The following is a 21186-nucleotide window of genomic DNA, read 5'->3' as shown; positions in this document are numbered from 1 at the left end:
AAGAAAACAAAGCTCAGGATTGTATGTATATTGTGACAGATATGCACTTTGATAATAAATTTACTTTGAACTTTGGGACGTACTGCAGCCCAGATGCACTAAATGCAACTCCTATAAGCTATATCATATTGAGTGAATATAAGCAGGATAGTTAGTCAAATACATCCCTTAAATCCCCCATATTACAAGCTGTATTTGATTAGGCAATGAAACAATTGATAAGAGTGTATTTAATGTTCATAAGTATGCTACCACTTCTCCTAATGGACAGGAAAGAAAATAAATACAGTGTAGTTACCTTCTACAGTGATAGGAGGTTCCTCCTCGGGTTGTATTATTGGTTCTTCAGTAATGGTTGGTTCTTCAATAATTACTGTTGGAACACTTAGTGTTGTCAGCGGCATCATCAATTGATTCAGGATATCTGGCAAAGAGCGGAAGTCATTTACACTGAAGACCAAACTTGGGTCAATTGCCATCTCTTCCAGTTGGGCTGCGTCTGCATTGTTAACACCGATCGCAAAGGTCATGATGGCAGCTCGTTTCAGTGCATCCGCAGCCTCCTCCACGTTATCGTTGGACCTTCCACCAGTGATGAGCAGCAAAAACTGGGGAACATTCTCCTGGATTCGACTCCCAGCAGAACTAGTAAAATAGTATTTAATAGCAAAGTCCAGTGCAGAGCCAGTGTTGGCTGTTGCCCCACCTCTCAGACTGAGGCTTTTGACATGAGACAGAAGTTCAGTTTCTGATGAGTAAGTGTTCAGGTAGAACTCAGCCTCTGTGTCATCACTGTACTGTGCCAGACCCACTCGCACTTTGTCATGTCCAATGGCCAGCTGCTGAATTATTCTTAAGACAAAATCACGGACATGAGGTAAATTAACGTTTCCGATATTGTCTGATCCATCGATAAGGAACACAACATCTCTCTTGCTCATTTCCTTCAGTACAACTGAAAGAGAAATGCACATTGGATCTTAAACAAACTCTAAGATTTAAATACAAAATCTTCTAAATTCTGAAACAAATAATAACAATTTCCAACTATTCTCTGTTTACTTTTTGAATTTCTAGTTGAGACTTACAAGAAGCCTACTCGTATGGTCACTTACATCAATCCATATGTTTGCAATTTAACTGTGTGCTTACTATGAGAAACTCTTCTCCAAGTACGCAAGATGCAACAAACCGAGTTTTCTGATCCGAGAACACAAGACATTAAGCCAACAATTTATTGCACACCAACTCTGGCACCATTATATACTGTATAAAAAAGTCCAAGTTAGAATACTACTATATGGGATTTCCCATGTCACATGCTAATTAATCGTGCTTTTCTTTTTTTTCAGAAAAATGATGAGATATAGATAGAGCAGACAGCCAGCACCTGTTTATCAGGGTGGAAATGGTTAATATGAGAGGGCATAGCTTTGAAGAACGTACAGGGAGGATGTCAGAGGTAGTGCTTTTTTCACAGTGGTGGGTATGTGGTAGAGCAGATACATTAGGGACATATACAAGACTGTTAGATAGGTACATGGAAGAAAGAAAAACAGAGGGTTACGTGGGAGAGAAAAATTCGATTGAACTGGAAATATGTTAAAATATTAGCATGTTATAGGCTGAAGGGCCTGTACTGTGCTGTACTGTTCTATATTCTATGTAAAAATGGGAACTTGGAGGAAAGGTGATAGTAGTATATATTGAAACTGGGTCAAACCCAATGATGAAACAGGAACGGAGTCAAATATGCTAAGTTCTACAGTCCATTTCTACCCCTAAACTGCAGTATCAGTAATTTAATGCATTCATTAATATTAGCATCAGCACAGTAGTAACAGTGTTCCAGGTCAGAAGTAGCACTAGGAATCGTTGCAATTGCTTTGCATTCTAACATGCTGACATCTCTAGCTATGGAGTGAAGAAATTACTTTAAGCTGGAAGTGAGCAATCTATGTTTGATATGTTCCCACCTCCAATGTACATAACATTCCTTTCTTTCATGTGCTCTAACATAAATTTGAATAAATCACATTAATTAAACTGTCAAAGTCTATTACCTTCCTGGGTAGGAAGTGTTGGTTCCTCAGTCACAAGCACTGGTTGAACTTTAGACAGCAGCTGTTGAGAGATAATTGACATTTGTTGGAAGTTTTCCAGGACGAAAGCAGAATCTGGGTCGGAGGTGATCTGCTGCAGTTCTGATGTGTCTGCAAGCTTGGCTCCAATAGCAATGACCACAATGCCAGCCTGTCTCACTGCCTCTGATGCCGGCCCGACGTTGTCACTGGATTTCCCAGCAGTGATGAGCACCAGAAATTGTGCAGCTCCAGCATCTCTTCTGCTGCCCGCAGCCGGGATGAAGACGTTCCTTGTGACAAAGTCCAGTGCTGCACCCGTGTTGAGGGGCTTTCCCCTTTTAAATCGCAGTCTTTTTATTGCATTCAAAAGATCATCTTTTGTTGAATGAGCATTGAGGTCAAATTCAAGTTTTGCGTCAGAACTGTATTGAACAACAGCAACTTGATCTGCGTCAGGTCCAATGTCAAGCTCTTGGGTTACTTTCATCAGGAATTCACGGACATGAGAAAATGATTTCCCCATTCCGGGGCTGCCATCAACAAGGAACACCATATCCCTCATGTTGGAATTTCTCTCCTTCCTGACCACTAAGCATAAACACAAACACGTTAAGGCTATATGTTGACTTCAGTATGCAGTTCTGGTTGTCAGATTACAGAAGAAGATATGTTTGCAGTGGAGGTTATACAAGCCTTTTGCCAGAACTGAATTTTTTTTAAGTAATTAAGTAGTTCGCACTAGAGTCATTTTCTTTGGAACAGAGTAAATGAGACAAGATTTTATTAAAGTATGTAAATTACGAGGTACCTAAGTGAAATAAAAAAAGACTTTTAATTTTCTTGCCAGAGGGAAATAAGGATCATAAAGTTAAAGTAATTAGTAAAAGTATTAGAGAGTAGAAAATGAAAAATGTTTTGGTCTGAGGGCCAAGTTTCTTGTCCTGACGTTGAAGCTCACTACAAAGCACAATACTCAAATATATTTATCCCAATGCTCATTGACATTGACAGTGAAAAGCTATAAAACATAGGGGGAGGTCCTTGAGTTAACAGCGTTGGAATGCGGATTCTGAAGTCCAGGTTGACAGAAGCGATGTAGGGAGAAAAAAGACAATGAACCTGACTAAGGGAAGAAATCATGACCGTGGATTATACATGTTGTATGGTACCTTAACAGTCAATAGAATATTTGATAAATCTAAGAATGTTTATAAATTATTACAAACATTACCTCAGTCACTGCACTGCACTGTAAACACATCAAACTACTTTTTATAATGCTGTTTACAATGTTAATCTACATAGGTATTTATGTATATATGCACATTTTATTCCATAACTGTACTTCTTAATTTCTTTTTATATGCTTCTTGATTCTGCATAGTTCTTGAATGATTTTGGTTTTGTTGCATGTAGCACCAAAACACCACAACAATTTTGTAACACATGATCCTTGATTCTTGATCCCAGCAATTACCATTAATAACTGCAAGAACCAGAGAACATAATTCAGGTACCTTCTGTGGTGGTGAGAGGTTCCTCCTCAGGTTTTGCTGTTGGTTCTTCAATAATTACAGTCGGAACACTTAGTGTTGTCAGTGGCATCATCAATTGACTCAGGACATCTGGCAAAGAGCGGAAGTCATTTACACTGAAGACCAAACTTGGGTCAATTGCCATCTTTTCCAGTTGGGCTGTGTCTGCATTGTTAACACCAATCGCAAAGGTCATGACGGCAGCTCGTTTCAGTGCATCCGCAGCCTCCTCCACGTCATCGTTGGACCTTCCACCAGTGATGAGCAGCAAGAACTGGGGAACATTCTCCTGGATTCGACTCCCGGCAGAACTAGTAAAATAGTGTTTAAAGGCAAATTCAAGTGCAGAGCCAGTTTTAGCTATTTTCCCACCTCTCAGTCTGAGGCTTTTGACATGAGACAGAAGTTCAGCTTTTGATGAGTAAGTGTTCAGGTAGAACTCAGCCTCTGTGTCATCACTGTACTGTGTCAGACCCACTCGCACTTTGTCGTGTCCGACAGGCAGCTGCTGAATTATTCTTATGACAAAATCTCGGACATCGGGTAAATTAACGTCACCAACATTGTCTGATCCATCAATTAGGAACACAACATCTCTCTCACTCATTAGCTTTGGCACAACTGGAAAAATAAAATGAACATCAATAGGTACAAAATTCCAGAAATTAAATCACCTCTATTTACTCTGCAGATTGTAGAATAATTTCTCATTTTATACTAAATGGAGACTAGCATTGACAATTTGCCATATGGCTTCTCAGAGGCATCTTTCTCTGAATCAAGACCATTATTGCTAAAGACAAAGTAACTCAAGTTTAGACAAATTTAAAAGCAACTGCCTAGAAATAGGGCCATTGGTTTTGTAAATGTGCTGAACAGGACCTGCACATAGCGGTAATATCAAACCCAAAAGAAAATGAAAAAATTGAGATATCTTTCCTTTAAGCAATCATTATAATTGTTTTGTCTCCTTTGAAAATTTTCAACCAGGCCTGTGCACTTCACAGATGACAACTTCTTTCTAGCCAGGCATGAATTGTGTACTCACCTCAAGGAAAGAATTCACATAATAAGAGCCCAAGGCTGTAACCGAGGTGAAGAGGGATTGGAAGAGGCCAGGAAGGGTTCAGATAATGGGAGGAGGTGTAAATGCAGAAATGCAGAGAACTGTGGAGTATGGAACTGGCCACAGATTTGCTTCACATGACCAGAGCGAACCTCAGACCTCACCCCCAGCCCAGTCCCCCCCCCCCCCACACGCTCAGCAGTAATTTGGACTCACAGATCAAGGGACCAGTTCATGCACTCCTCAAGCTCCACAGCAAAATGCTAGAACTGACCTTTTAGAATAATAACTATGAGGAATGGATGGATTTCAGCTGAAATAAATACCCTATGGCAGGGGTCGGCAACCCACGGCTCCGGAGCCGCATGCGACTCTTTCATCTCTGTGCTGCGGCTCCCCGTGGTTTGTTAGTTTTTGAAATGTAATTCGAAATTTGAAGATTATGGTGATCTTGTACAATCTAAATAAAACATCGTGGCGACCACATTTCCTGGCACATCCGAACCGGCTCACAATTAGCCACCGTTCTGGCTAAGGGAGATAGCCTACGGGGGTTTGTGAGTATGTGTCTTTTGGAGCATCCGCGCCCACGGGGAGCGGGTTGAGGGAGGCTTTAAAGCAAGGCTGTTTAGTTCGAATAAAGTTATCTTTGACTGCAGTGTCGCTATTTTAGCGCTGCGTGTAGCTCACCGTTACAACGTGTTTTTTATCGCTATTAATATTCGTCACCACTGCCAATGCCTGACACCTGCCAGTGCGCAATTTCTTTTAATTTTTCGATCCAAGGTAGGCTAACTATGGAGTAACCTTCAACCCAACGTCTTTTTTTCGGAGTTCAAAATGTTTTTGTTGCATGCAGAAATGTAATTTCATTTTCTCTGCAGGAGTTCATCAATTTCATAAATGCAACACATTATAGTTTGTTTATACATAGCATAAAGGCAAAAAAAAAACCGTTGTATGCAGTGTTATTTCATTTTAAATGTCAAACAGGTTTTGTGGCTCCCTTTCTTTTCTGTGGGAAATGGGTCCATATGGCTCTTTCAGTGGTAAAGGTTGCCGACCCCTGCCCTATGGGGATGTCACAGCAAACTGTGTATGGTTTACTTGCAATTGTGTGATGCAATTTTCAGTTTGTTGTGAGTTACTTATAAAGGTTGTAGATCATGAATTTTTGATCAAATTTCTGTGGTTAAGAAATTACTGAAAGCCACACATGAAAGCCATGATTTCCTGCAAAAACTACAATACTAAAAAAAATATGAAAGACACTTGCAGGAGCCAGACTGATTTTTCAATGAGTGGGGCTTCTACAGTAATGAGCATAAACTGTAGAGGGAGATTCAAACTAGAGGACATGATTTGAGAGTTAGGGGGCAGAAGTTTAAGGGAAACACGAGGGGGTATTTCTTTACTCAAAGAGTGATAGCTGTGTGGAATGAGCTTCCTGTAGAAGTAGTAGAGGCCAGTTCAGTTGTGTCATTTAAGGTAAAATTGGATAGGTATATGGACAGGAAAGGAGTGGAGGGTTATGGGCTGAGTGCGGGTAGGTGGGACTAGGTGAGATTAAGGGTTCGGCACGGACTAGGAGGGCCAAGATGGCCTGTTTCCGTGCTGTGATTGTTATATGGTTATATGGTTAAACACCTCAAAGTAGGCAGCAGTGTTTCTATGGACATGATGTGTGCAGAAAATAAATACAAATCGATCAATTTTCTAGAAGATCATGACAAAAGGAAACAAATTCAGTGGGGGTCTAAGATGTACAGTACTCAGAAGTAAGTGTTTAGATCCACAACATTAAACTTTAAAAGAAAATTTAAACCTGAAGATGCATGATGTTCGTAAAAGAGAACAACTTACTCAAATTGATGATGTCACTGAGCTTTGTGCTCATATCCAATTGCAACAGTTTTATACCATGAAAACAATTTGCACAGTTTTCACAAATTATGGAACTATGCTATAATATAAGTTAAAAATAAAGAAGCTGGAACAACTGCAACAATAGAAAATGCTTTTTGCATGTTATTTCCTTTTATTGCCAAAATCAAGAAACATTTAAGTTCTGATGATGGATTTAGAAATTATTCAATTTAATGAATTTTTTGTTCTCTGTTATCCTACTTAACTTTATCAAAGGTTTATACCTTCACTGATAATTATTGTTGGCTCGTTGATCTCAAGCGCTGGTTGAACTTTAGACAGCAGTTGTTGCTGAATAGTTGACAATTCCTGGAAGGTGTTTAGCTTGAACACAGAATCTGGGTCAGAAGTGATCTGTTGCAGCTCTGATATTACAGCATTCTTGGCTCCAACAACGATTGGCACAATACCAGCTTGTCTCATTGCCTCTGCTGCCGGCCCAACATTACTCCAGGATCTCCCAGCAGTGATGAGCACCAGGATTTGTGCAGCTCCGGCATCTCTTCTGCTGCCTGCAGATGGATTGAAGACATTCCTTGTCACAAAGTCCAGTGCTGCACTTGTTTTGAGGGGTCTTCCCATTTTTGGCATCACCTTTCTTATTGCATTTGAAACTTCCTCTTTAGTTGAAAAAGAATTGAGATAAAATTCAGCCCTTGCGACAGAACCATACTGCACCAAAGCCAGATGATCTTTGTTTGGTCCAATGTTAAGCTCTGGAATTATCTTCAGAAGGAATTCACGGACTTGAGAGAAAGATCTTCCCATAAAAGGAGAGCCATCAATTAAGAAAACGATATCTTTCTTCATGGCTATGAACATAGATCATAGATATATATATTTATAAGGTTAAAGAATTTTATGTAACAGTGTTTTGTTTGCTAAAACATACCTAGCATTTTCACTGAATTTGATGCTCTATTCTACATACCTCTTAACACTACATTAAAATACTATCTTCTCTGCAATTTGTCAGAGAAACTTACAAATGATATGTCATTATTAGGGGTGAGTTTTCAACCTACTTTCACAGAGGATCCAGCTGACCAAAAGGCATGATTTGATCTTTCTTTCCTTAGCTGTAACTAATGGCAATGTATAACAAAGAATGAAAGATTGACATTTACCTAGAACCATTTACGTCTCTATTCAGTATACACTATAGCTTTTTGCAGCAAGTCACAAGTTTTCAAAGTGAAGCCAGGATTACATTTTATGAAAGAAGGCAGATAATTTGCACATAATAAACCTGCAGATAATTATCTAGTAATATATCGAAAATCTGTCTTAGAAATGTTGAATGAGGGTAACTATTGAGCAGGTCATCAGGTTTAAATATGACACTTTTCTTTGGATTCATTAATAACTTATCAGAAGGTCAAAATCTTCATTGATCTCTAAAGAGGCTTGACAAAGTAGATGGGCTTCTCACAAATAAGGAGATTTTCTTACAAAGCAAGAGGGTCGTCATTTAATACTCTGGACAGAGAAGTTTCTTCTTTTCAGAGGTAGTGACTCTCTGGAATTCTCTGCTCCTGTGTGTGATGGAGGCCTGATCATCAGATATATTTAAGGTGGAGGTAGATGAGTACTTGAAAGATCAAGGAGTGGGGATTATGGGAAACTGGTACAGAAAAGGAGCTTAGGTCAGTATAGATCGGCCATGAACATAATGAGAAGCAAGGTAGATTTGAGCGCCTGTTTTCTGTCATTCTTGTGTTTCTTGTGATCTTGTTTTTACAGATTTTCAAACATACACTGAAGCAGCAACCAAGATTTCTGTCCTCCAATCACTGCAGTGGGACTTGAACTCACAGCTTCCTAACTCTGAGGCGAACTCAGCCACCATTGACAGTGTTCTCTGGAAATGTTTTCTTTACATCTATTTTCTAATGAAATTCTATGAAGCAAACTCTTTTATCTTCAACTTAGATTAATTATCCAAATTGCCATTTAGTGGCATTTCAATTGCCAAGACTCCATATGAACATCCTGAACCAACCACAGAAACACGATGACCATAAGAGCGGGCCAGAGGGTGATAATCCAAGAGCGAGAGACTCACCTGTTCACACTGCTAAGTCTTTATACCAGTGACAAAGCACGTCAGGCCCTCAATAGGATACTTTTTATTTGCCTTGATGAGATCAGTTCAGCCTACTCACAAGAAAATCAGCACCATGTATGTGTTAATACTCCATGCATTGCACTGCATATTAACTCCCTTCATCACCCTCCATTATGCCTGAAGTGTGCACTACCTGTAAAACATATTGCGAATACTCCCCCGATATGATTGACATCATTTCCCAACCTATCAGCTCCTACCACCAGGGAATTCCAACGGCTTCAGGCTTATCGGAACATCACCATCTGTAGATTCTCATCCAAGTCACACACCACGCTGGCTGGCAAAAATATCCCTATTCCTTCATCATCCAGATTTCAGAAGGAATGCAGCAGTTCATGAAGGTGGCTCACTCATCACCAGATAGAATTAAACCATAAATACTGGGCATGCAGCTGATGTCCAGATCCTGACACACAGATAGATAGATAGATTGATAGATAGATAGACAGATAGATACATAAATTAAAATACATATATATAAATAGAAAACTATTCATCTGAGGTATTTTCTTTGGCTGCAGGATTACCATCCACTGGATATATCTAGTATCATTCTAATTGATTTTCATTTACCTTGTAGTTTGACAGCTGGCTACCATGTTCCGACATAACTTCCTCTCACCTCCTCCTCTCCTCATCTCAGAGACCACATTATCCCAACCACAATGATTTTCTGCACATCACAGCCACATCTCTTTCTTTCTGCTTTCCAGACCTATCTCATGAATTTTCCTCAATGCTTTTCTCAGTAAGTACTTCTGCAATATCTTCCAAATGATCAAATAAAGCAGTTCATGCCATCCAGACAGAAACAAGGTTCTTGTTTTTTAATTGGCTGAGGTAAGAAGATGTGGTTCATACTAATCAACAATCAGGGATGCTGAAAGAGGGTAGAACGTACAGAGGAGAGGAGGATACTGCACACAGAGCGTCTCTGTGATCAGAAAGAAAGAAGCAGCTCTGGCTGAGGGCAAATAGTTAAAATTCAGATTAGCAAGATGGGCAAATTAGAACAAGGTTGGTCATGGTCTGGGATTATATAGCATTCTAACACACATGATTTAATAACAGCAACACACACAAAATGCTGGTGGAACACAGCAGGCCAAGCAGCATTTATAGGAAAAAGTTCAGTTGCCGTTTCAGGCCGAGAGCCTTCGTCAGGAGCAACTGAAAGAAAAGATGGTAAGAGATTTGAAATTGGGAGGGGGAGGGGAAATCCAAAATGATAGGAGAAAACAGGAGGGGGAGGGATGGAGCTAAGAGCCAGAAAGATGATTGGCAAAAGGGAAACAGAGCTGGAGAAGGGAAAGGATCATGGGACGGGAGGCCTAGGGAGAAAGAAAGGAGGAAGGGAGAACCAGAAAGAGATGGAGAACAGGCAGAGTGATGGGCAGAGAGAGAAAAAAAAGGAGGGGGAGATAAATTAATCAGGGATGGGGTAAGAAGGGGAGGAGGAGCATTACCGGAAGTTAGAGAAATCAATGTTCATGCCATCAGGGTGGATGCTACCCATACGGAATATAAGGTGTTGTTCCTCCAACCTGAGTGTGGCTTCATCTTGCCAGTAGAGGATAGACATATCAGAATGGGAATGGGACGTGGAATTAAAATGTGTGGCCACTGGTAGATCCTGCTTTCTCTGGCGGACAGAGCATAGGTGTTCAGCAAAATGGTCTCCCATTCTGTGTCGGGTCTCACCAATATATAGAACCCCACAACGGGAGCACTGGACGGAGTACATCACACCAGCCGACCCAGAGGATCCACCAGCATTTTGTGTGTGTTGCTTGAATTTCCAGCATCTGCAGATTTCCTCCTGTTTGCATTGTTGATTTAATGACGATCAGTTCTGTGTCTAACACAGAATGGATTTATTCTTTGCCCGTCATGTGAGAGGATTAATGGGTAATCTGCTTTGACAGAGATATCTGGATCACACTAAACCAGTGTCATAATCAATATTTACGTATCTTCAGCCACCGTCAGTGACATATGATTAATATCTAATTGATGTGGCTGCACTCACTTTATGGACAGGTCCACGACCAGGTCAACGTTCCTTCCCACAGATATTCTGGCATTTCACTGACTTTCTCCTGAACCAGCAAATTATCTTATCTAGATGCAATACACTTCTCTATTTGATTTACTGGAAACAATTAATGAGGAAAAGGCATCAGGAGAAAAAGGCCTAACCTCCAACCATAAACCATATATTTAGTTTAACTTCTTTTAGCTGGTGCAAGAATTATTTTTCTATCCTTTTGTCTTTGAGGCTTCCTAGACTGCACATAGCACTTAACTGAGAGCCAAAATGTTGGCCAAATTACAGAAACCTGGAATTCATAAGCAGAGGTACAGAAGAAGGGAAACTATTTTGACCCTTTACACAACTGTAGCTACACTGCAACTGGAACATTCCATTCAGTTCTTGTTGATTAAGTGCAGGATGTGAACAGCCTCAACAGGTGTGAAAAGGATTTACTAGAATGGATTGAGGGATAGATCTGCTAGGTGGTGAACGCAGATACATTAGGGACTTTGTAATAACTTCTTAGATAGGTACATAGTTGATAGTAAAATGGAGGACTATGTGGGAGGGAAGGATTAGTTTGATCTTAGAGTAAGTTGAAAGGTCAGCAAAACATTATAGGCCAAAGCATCTATTCTGTGCTGTGGTGTTCTCTGTTATATTTTGTACGTTCTATGGTATGAGAACTCATAACACTATCTGCAAGGAGAGATGGGATTGCTCACTTTGCAGCCTCACCCTTCCTAGTACTAATTAATAACTAGCTTGGATAGATTATGAAGCTGGTAGATGTTGTAAAGCAGAACAAATAAGGGGATGTCAAGGAAACCTTTTTTGCTCAGAGATCAGATATGATCTACAATTCACTTCTAGTGGAAGTGCTTAAAACAAATTTGGACAAGCACCTGGGAATGAAAAGCTTGAAGAAATAGTGCTGAGGAATGGGAATGGCAGGATTGCTTTGCTGGGAGCCACATCAACTGGATAGGCTGAATGGTCTTCTGAACTGCAACAATTCTTTGATGCTATAAGCAATATTGTCAGGTGGTCATTATTTGATGATATAGTTCCCTGTTATTTTCTCACTGGGTCTCCCACAACCTTCCTCATGTCCTGATCACATCCATTCCCAAAGCCTTTCTCTCAGATATTAATGGTGCACACTGGTATCACTTTCTCCTCTGAGCCAGAGTAGAAGCATATTTTTAACTGAGATCTTAAGTAACTTCATGCTTGGTGAAAGAGAGGGTACTATTGAAGAAGGATAATTTTCCAGTATTTGTTTATCTCTCAATTTTCATAATAAAGCAAGAACCTTGTTGTTTATCTTACTGCTGTTTGTGAGACCTTGTTGTGATGTTGTTCCTCACTATCCAGTAGTTAAGTACTGCAGGCCCCTTCATTGTCCATGCCTTCATCTGTGCCATTTTGAAGACTTGAAAGGTTCTGAATGATATTCTTCTTAAATTCACAATCTTAAACACCATTTATGAATCTCTTTTCAGTTTCATTCCCCTTATTTCTACAAGCTATGATAACCATAAAATTAACATTTTGGTCTAAATTCTAGCCTTGCCTTCATCACAACTGCTTCTTTGCACCCTTAATTGTACAGCATCTTAATTATTACAGCACAGAAGGACACCATCATTGCCATCCTGACCAAACCCCAGCAGAACAATCCCATTCAACACATGCCCTATATTCCCTTCCATTTAATTCTGTCATTTGCCCATTGGTTTTACTTCAGTTCGGTCATTAACTTACACCAACTATGAGATATTAGAGAACAACCACAGCTAAAGGGGGTGTCCCAGGTAGTCACAAATAGAAATGCAAACTTTTGGATTAACCTTACCACACAATTCCTGCAATTCCATCTCTGGCAAAATCACTATCATAAGCAACACATAAATTGTATGCCAATGATTTGGATGATGGAAATGATGGCTTTGTTGCAAAGTTTGCAGATGATATAATGATAGGTGGATGGGCTGGTTGTTTTGAGGATGTAGAGGACTTAGAGAGAATTGGAGAATGGGAAAATAAATGGCAGATGGAATACAGAGTCGGGAAGTGTATGGTCATGCAATTTGGTAGAAGAAATTAAAGGGTTGACTATTTTCTACATGGAGAGAAAATACAAAAAAAAATCTAAGGTGCAAAGGGACTTGGGAGTCCATGTGCAGGGATTTCCTAAAGGTTAATTTGCACTTTGAGACAATGGTGAGGAAATCAAATGTGATGTTAGCATCCATTTCAAGAGGACTAGAATATAAAAGCAAGGATGTAATGTTGAGACTTTATAAAGCACTGGTGAGGCTTCACTTGGAGTATTGTGAGCAGTATTGAGTCCCTTATCTTAGAAGCTGAAGAGAGTTAAAAGAAGGTTTATGAAAATGATTCCAGGATTGAATAGTTTGTCATATGGAAAGCGTTTGATGGCTCTGAGCCAATATTCACTAGAAATCAAAAGAATGAGGGTTCCTCATTGAATGGTGAAAGGTGTTGATAGAGCAGATGTGGAGAGGATGCTTCCTATGATGGGAGAGTCAAAGACCAGAGAACACAACCTTAGAACATTTGGAGGTCCTTATAGAACAGAGATGAGAAGGAATTTCTTTAGCCAAAAAGTGGTGAATCTGTGGAATTCTTTGCCACTCGCATCTGTGGAGGCCAAGTCTTTATGTATATTTAAGGCAGAGGTTGATAGATTTTTGATTGGTCAGGGCGTAAAGGGATACAGGGAAAGGCAGGAGACTGGGTCTGAGAGGAATACTGGATCAGCCATGATGAAATTGGGAGCAAGCTTGATGGGCCAAATGGTCTCATTCTGCTCCTATATCTTATATTCTTATAAGGCTCCTGGAGAAACTCACCGAGTCAGGCACTACCTATGGAGGGAAATAAAAAGATTTATATCCCACAGATGCTACCTGGTTGACTAGGTTCTTCCAGTATTGTGGTTGCTTCAGATATTTAGCATCTGCAGTCTCTTGTGCTTCTGGAAGCATTATCATTGCTGGACACTTATTCAATCCAAAGAACATAGAATGTAAAACATAGACGAGCTCAGCATTAGGCCCTTCAGCCCACAATGTTGTGCTGAATTAATTACACAAAGCATAAATGCCTAACTAAGCTAATCCTTTCTGCCTACACACTATCTATATCTTTCCATTCTCTGCACTTTCTTGTGCCTACCTAAGAGTTTCTGAAATGCCTCTATCGTGTCCGCCTCCAATACTATTCCAGGCAGCACATTCCAGGCACACACCACTCTGAATAAAAATTTTGCCCCACACATCTCCTTTGAACTTACCCCTTCAATTTAAATACACACCCTCTAGCTGTAGAGACTTCAGTCCTGAGAAAGAGGTATCAACTATCTATTTCTCACACAATCTTATAAATTTCTTGTAAGGGTCCTCTCAACCTTTACCACTCCAGAGAAAACAACACAAGTTTGTCCAATGTCCTCTTATAGTACCAGCCTTCTAATCCATGCAGCATCCTGGGAAACTACTTCTGCACCTCTCAAATTCTCCAAAGCCTCCACACCCTTCCCATGATCGGAATACCAGTATTGAATGCAATACTCTAGATGCAGCCTAACCAAAGTTTATAAAAATGCCAGATTGTTTCCTGATTCCTTAACTCAATGCCCCAACTAATAAAGGCAAGCACACCACATGTCTAACCACACAATCAACCTCTGAATCGCTTTCAATGAGCTATGGATTTGGACCTCAAGATCCCTCCACAGAACAACACTGTTAAGGGCTTCCTAGCTGTAGATCATCACAAGAATTTGCACCAACGTGATTGATAATGAGATAGAGTCAGAGTGATGGAGCTACAGTGTATCAAAAGGTTTTCCTGATCAACCCAAATAAAGTAAAGGTAATTTTAACATTATTTCAAAGCCATAATGATGGAAATGATTACAGCTCAATTACCTTTGGTAGCAGCGACCAGTGGTACTTCATCAGGCACTATTGTCTCTCCAATAGGCATCATTTGAACATGCAGCCTTTGTAATAATGTTATCACCTGTGTCTGTATGCTTGGCAGAGAATAGAAATCCCTCACTTTGAAGGCCAGGTTGGGTTTAAACGCTATCTGCTGCAGTTGAGTAGTATCTGCAGACCCAGCTCCAACAGCAAAGGTTATTACAGCACTCTGCTTCAGTGTATCTGCAGCTCTTCTGATATCATCTCCAGACCTTCCACCGGTGATGAGCACCAAGAACTGGGGAACACCTTCTTCTTTTCTGCTGCCTGTAGATCTGACGAAGTGAGTTTTGAGGACAAAGTCCAATGCCTTCCCAGTGTTAAGAATCTTACCACCTTTAAAGCTGAGAGATCTCAGTAGAGACAGAAGTTCATCTCTTTTTGAGTAGGTGTTCAGATAAAATTCAGTTTCTGCAACATCGCTGTATAGCACCAGACTAACTCGCACTCTATCTCCCCCAATTTCAAAGCTATTGATTATTGCGGAAACAAAATTACGGACGAATTGCAGATTTGAATTTCCAACATAATCGGATTCGTCAATCAGAAACACAATGTCTCTCTGGATTTCAGCTGCAGTTGTAACTAGAAAAAATATAAAAACACACCAGGTTATATAAAGTGAGCAGAGATCATAAAAGTTTGAAAAAGTGTGAGACCAAGCATTTCTTAATCATCCCTAGTGACACAGATAATTAAATGCATAAAAAGAAGTTATCCATAATTTATTATCTTATGATAGGATTCAAGGTATCAAGGCTAACTTTGCACATCCATCTGATGTCTCTTCAATTGTTAGCAACGTACATTTAATGCTGAAGACCATAGACCAAATGCTCTACACAGGGCTGTCAAACATGATAGCATGGGAAAGAACTTTGCAAGCAAGATTTCTAGCTGATTATCTAAAGAGCCCAACATTTTCTGATGCAAAATAATCATATAACCTTATAACAATTACAGCATGGAAACAAGCCATCTCGGCCCTTCTAGTCCATGTCGAACATTTGCTCTCACCTAGTCCCACTGGCCTGCACGCAGCCCATAACCCTCTATTCCTTTCCTGTCCATATACCTATCCAATTTTACTTTAAATGACAATACCGAACTTGCCTCTATCACCTACTGGAAGCTCTTTCCACACAGCTACCACTCTCTGAGTAAAGAAATTCCCCCTTGTGTTACCCTTAAACTTTTGCCCCCTAACTCTCAACTCATGTCCTCTTGTTTGAATCTCCCCTACTCTCAATGGAAAAAGCCTATCCACGTCAACTCTATCTATCCCCCTCATAATTTTAAATACCTCTATCAAGTCCCCCCTCAACCTTCTATGCTCCAAAGAATAAAGACCTAACTTGTTCAACCTTTCCCTGTAACTTAGGTGCTGAAACCCAGGTAACATTCTAGTAAATCTCCACTGTACTCTCTCTATTTTGTTGACATCTTTCTTATAATTCAGTGACCAGAACTGTACACAATACTCCAAATTCAGCCTTACCAATGCCTTATACAATTTTAACATTACATCCCAACTCCTATACTCAATGCTCTGATTTATAAAGGCTGGCATACCAAAAGCTTTCTTCACCACACTATCCACATGAGATTCCACCTTCACGGAACTATGCACCATTATTCCTAGATCACTCTGTTCTACTGCATTCATCAATGCCCTACTATTTACCATGTATGTCCTATTTGGATTATTCCTACCAAACTGTAGCACCTCATACTTATCAGCATTAAACTCCATCTCCTATCTTTCAGCCACTCTTCTAACTGGCCTAAATCTCTCTGCAAGCTTTGAAAACCTACTTCATTATCCACAATGCCTCCTATCTTAGTATCATCTGCATACTTACTAATCCAATTTACCGCCCTATCATCCAGATTGTTAATGTATATGACAAACAATGTTGGACCCAGTACAGATCCCTGAGGCACACCACTAGTCACCAGCCTCCAACCTGACAAACATTTATCCACCGCTACTCTCTGGCATCTCCCATCCAGCCACTGTTGAATCCATTTTACTACTTCAATATTAATACCTAACGATTGAACCTTCCTGACTAACCTTCCGTGCAGAACCTTGTCAAAGGCCTTACTGAAGTCCATATAGACAATATTCACTGCTTTACCCTCGTCAACTTTCCTCATAACCTCTTCAAAAAATTCAATAAGATTTGTCAAACATGACCTTCCACACACAAATCCAGGCTGACTGTTCCTAATCAAACCCTGTCTATCCAGCCACCACTGATGTCAATCTGACAGGCCTATAATTGTTAGGTTTACTCTTAGAACCCTTTTTAAACAATGGAACCACATGAGCAATATGCCAATCCTCTGGCACCATTGCCGTTTCTAATGACATTTGAAATATTTCTGGCAGAGCCCCTGTTATTTCTACACTAATTTCCCTCAGGGTCCTAGGGAATATCCTGTCAGGACCTGGAGATTTATCCGCTTTTATATTCCTTAAAAGTGCCAGTACTTCCTCCTCTTTAATCGTCATAGTTTCCATAATTTCGCTACTTGTTTCCCTTACCTTACACAAATCAATATCCTTCTCCTTAGTGAATACTGAAGAAAAGAAATTGTTTACAATCTCCCCCATCTCTTTGGGCTCCACACATTGCTGTCCACTCTGATTCTCTAAGGGACCAATTTTATCCCTCATTATCCTTTTACTATTAATATAACTGTAGAAACCCTTTGGATTTATTTTCACCTTACTTGCCAAAGCAACCTCATATCTTCTTTCAGCTTTTCTAATTTCTTTCTTCAGATTCTTCTTACATTCTTTATATTCCTCGAGCACCTCATTTACTCCATGCTGCCTATATTTATTGTAGATATCACTCTTTTTCCTAACCAAGTTTCCAATATCCTTTGAAAACCATGGCTCTCTCAAACTTTTAACCTTTCCTTTCAACCAAACAGGAACATAAAGATTCTGTACCCTCAAAGTTTCACCTTTAAATTACCTCCATTTCTCTATTACATCCTTCCCATAAAACAAACTGTCTCAATCCACTCCTTCTAATTCCTTTCACATCTCCTCAAAGTTAGCCTTTCTCCAATCAAAAATCTCAACCCTGGGTCCAGTCCTATCCTTCTCCATAATTATATTGAAACTAATGGCATTGTGATCACTGAACCCAAAATTATCACATACCTCCGTCACCTGACCTATTTCATTTCCTAACAGAGGATCCAACACTGCCCCTTCTCTAGTCAGTACCTCTATGTATTGCTGCAAAAAACTATGCTGCACACATTTTACAAACTCTAAACAATCCATCTCTTTTACAGTATGGGCTTCCCAGTCTATGTGTTGAAAATTAAAATCTCACACAATCACCACCCTGTCCTTATTACAAATATCTGCTATCTCCTTGAAAATTTGCTCTTCCAATTCTCGCTCCTCATTAGATGGTTTATAATACACCCCTACATGTGTTACTACACCTTTCCCAGTCCTCAATTCCAACCAAATAGTCTCCCTAGACAAGCCCTCTAATCTATCCTGCCAGAGCACCGCTGTAATGTTATCTCTAACAAGCAACGCAACACCTCCCCCTCTTGTCCCTCTGATTCTATCACACCTGAAGCAACAAAATCCAGGAATATTTAGTTGCCAATCACACCCCTCCTGCAACCATGTTTCACTAATAGCTACAACATCATATTTTCAGGTATCAATTCATACTCTCTCATCCACCTTTCTTACAATGCTCCTAGCATTAAAATAAATGCATTTAAGAAATTCTCCACATCTTCCTCGCTGTTTATCTCTAACTTATCTCTAATTTACTGTTTTCCTTTTCTTCCTTCTCCCATACATCTGTTTCTACACTCTGGTTCCCCCCCCCCCCCTTGTATCTAGTTTAAATCCACTGGAGCCTCTTTAGCAAACCTATCTGCAAGAATATTCGTCCCCCTCCAGTTCAGATGTAAACTGTCTCGCCGGAAAAGGTCCCACCTTCCCTGGAAAACTGCCCAGTTATCTATAAATCTGAAGCCCTCCCTCCTGCACCATGTCTTCAGCCACGTGTTGATCTGCACTATCTTACTATTTCTAAACCCACCTGCACATGGCACTGGTAGCAATCCTGTGATTGCTATCCTGGAGGTCCTGTCCTTTAACTTGGCACCCAACTCCCTAAGCTCACCTTTCAGGACCTCCTCACTCTTCCTAAACACATCATTGGTCCCTACATGGACCATGAAATCCAGCTGCTCACCCTCCCTCTTGAGAATACTGAGAACTCAATCCAAGATATCGCGGACCCTGGCTCCAGGGAGGCAACATTCCATCCAGGATTCTTGATCTCTTCCACAGAACCTCCTGGCTGCCCCTCTAACTATTGAATCCCCTATCACTACTGCTCTCCTCTTTTCCCTCCTTCCCTTCCGAGCTGAGGGTCCAGTCTCAGTGCCAGAGATGCAACCACTGCAACTTGTCCCTGGTAGGTCGTCCCCACAAACAGTATCCAAAACGGTATACTTATTGTTGATGGGAAAGGCCACAGGGGTGCTCTGCTCTTCCTGTCTATTCTCCTTCCCTCTCCTGACAGTCACCCAACTACCTGTCTCCTGACTCCTAGGGGTGACTATCTCCCTGAAACTCCTGTTTATTTCTGCCTCTGCCTCCCAAATGATCCGAAGTTCATCCAGCTCCCGTTTCCTAACACGGTTTGTCAGGAGCTGCAGCTGGATGCACCTTTTGCCTCTCTTATGTGTTGAGATTAGTAAAGCTTTCCTGATGTTAAAAAAAATCTTGTGCATTGTGTTCAGTAAACCAAAGAAAATGAATACTGGTATTTCTAGGAATTACCACGGATATAGATGATTAATTAAATATTAGATAGTATCAAATATTGCCCTAAACGTTCACAACAATTGAATGAAATATGGCCCTAAAACGATCAAACCACCTAAACCCACATGGGTTATCATATTTGCAAGAACTTTCTGCATTCCCTGAAGCTTTCTGGAATGTTAACAAATTTGGTGATAGTTCTGTTTTCAGAAAGTCTGACAAAATCATAGATTTGAAAATTGAGATGGAGTTTTGGACATGGGAAATTGAGGGTTAAGGTACTGATATCCAATCTGATTGGCTTAAAGTGGCCACAAAGGTTTCTGAGGCAAGAGAACTGCTGCAGTCTTGATCATAACCTATTTGTATACTCACAACAGAAGAAGCTTCATCAAGGCTTGAGAATAAAGTTACTGTGAAATTAGTCTCCCCTGGCCATTGGATTCAAGTAACTTTGCAATAATCTCAACTAATTCCTCTTATTCTCACATTCCTTACATCACATAGTACAGTTCAATGTTGCAATGGCTTCAAGGAATATGGAGTAAGTAAAGGAAAGTGAAACTGAAAAAATACTCTAGACACTTATTTCAACCATTCATGCAAGTATCCAGGTCATTGTCCTTAGAAAACACATCCTCTTGGAAGAAAGGAAGCAAATTAATGGTGGGATATATATGGGCTAGAAGCAGAGCAGCTCTGTTCTCATTTAAGTAGAGACCAAGGCTAAGGAATTTAGTATGATTCAAATCAGACCATGATAGCTAGTAAACTTAAACACATAAAGAAACTACATTTTTTAAAAAGATCTCCAAATATTTAAGCCCATTTTAGGACTTGAACTTGTTACATGCCTCTTTGCTTTGTGTACATCATGGGTAATTTTGGGTAAATCTATTAAAGGTTTTTACCTTCAGTAGGAGGAATTGGTTCCTCTATCACAGCTATTGCTTGAAACTTAGAAAGGAGTTGTTGTTGAATAGATGGCAGTTCTCGAAATTCATTCAATTTGAAAGCAGAATCTGGGTCAGAAGTGATCTGTTGCAGCTCCGACATGATTGCACTCTTGGCTCCAATAGCAATGAGCTCAATACCAGCCTGCCTCACTGCCTCCGCTGCCGGACCAACATCATCATTGGATCTCCCAGCAGTGATGAGCACCAGGATTTGTGCAGCTCCGGCATCTCTTCTGCTGCCCGCAGCCGGGATGAAGACGTTCCTTGTGACAAAGTCCAGTGCTGCACCCGTGTTAAGGGGTCCTCCCATTTTATATCGCAGGGTTTTTATTGCATCCAAAAGCATATTTCTTGTTGAATGAACATGGAGGCCAAATTCAAGTTTTGAATTGAAACCGTATTGAACTACAGCAACCTGATCTTCACCTGATTCAATGTTGAGATTGTAAATTATTTTTGAAATGAAGTTACGGATGAAAAAAAATGATCTTCCCATTCCACGTGTGCCATCGATAAGGAAAACAATATCCCTTTTCCTGGCTGCATAAAGATAAAATGGAATCAGAATGAATATCTGCACAGAAACAAATACCAGAAGTTTGTTTTAATAAA

General features: G+C 40.2%; 1 protein-coding gene across 1 annotated transcript in view; it reads right to left on the bottom strand.

Moving 5' to 3' along the window:
• Nucleotides 1-20920, bottom strand: part of col6a3 (collagen, type VI, alpha 3) — a 111635-nt gene extending 90715 nt beyond the window's left edge. Inside the window, exons 1-6 of the mRNA XM_059965962.1 lie at nt 20530-20920; nt 14737-15375; nt 6836-7423; nt 3602-4240; nt 2064-2672; nt 299-955 (exon numbers count right to left, since the gene is read on the bottom strand). Coding sequence (XP_059821945.1) covers nt 299-955; nt 2064-2672; nt 3602-4240; nt 6836-7423; nt 14737-15375; nt 20530-20920 — 3523 coding nt within the window. The remainder of the gene's footprint in view (nt 1-298; nt 956-2063; nt 2673-3601; nt 4241-6835; nt 7424-14736; nt 15376-20529) is intronic.
• Between the last annotated feature and the right edge of the window lie 266 nt (nt 20921-21186).

This window comes from Hypanus sabinus, chromosome 4 (assembly GCF_030144855.1).
Source record: "Hypanus sabinus isolate sHypSab1 chromosome 4, sHypSab1.hap1, whole genome shotgun sequence".
NCBI lineage: Eukaryota > Metazoa > Chordata > Chondrichthyes > Myliobatiformes > Dasyatidae > Hypanus > Hypanus sabinus.
This window is presented reverse-complemented; position numbering and strand designations above follow the sequence as displayed.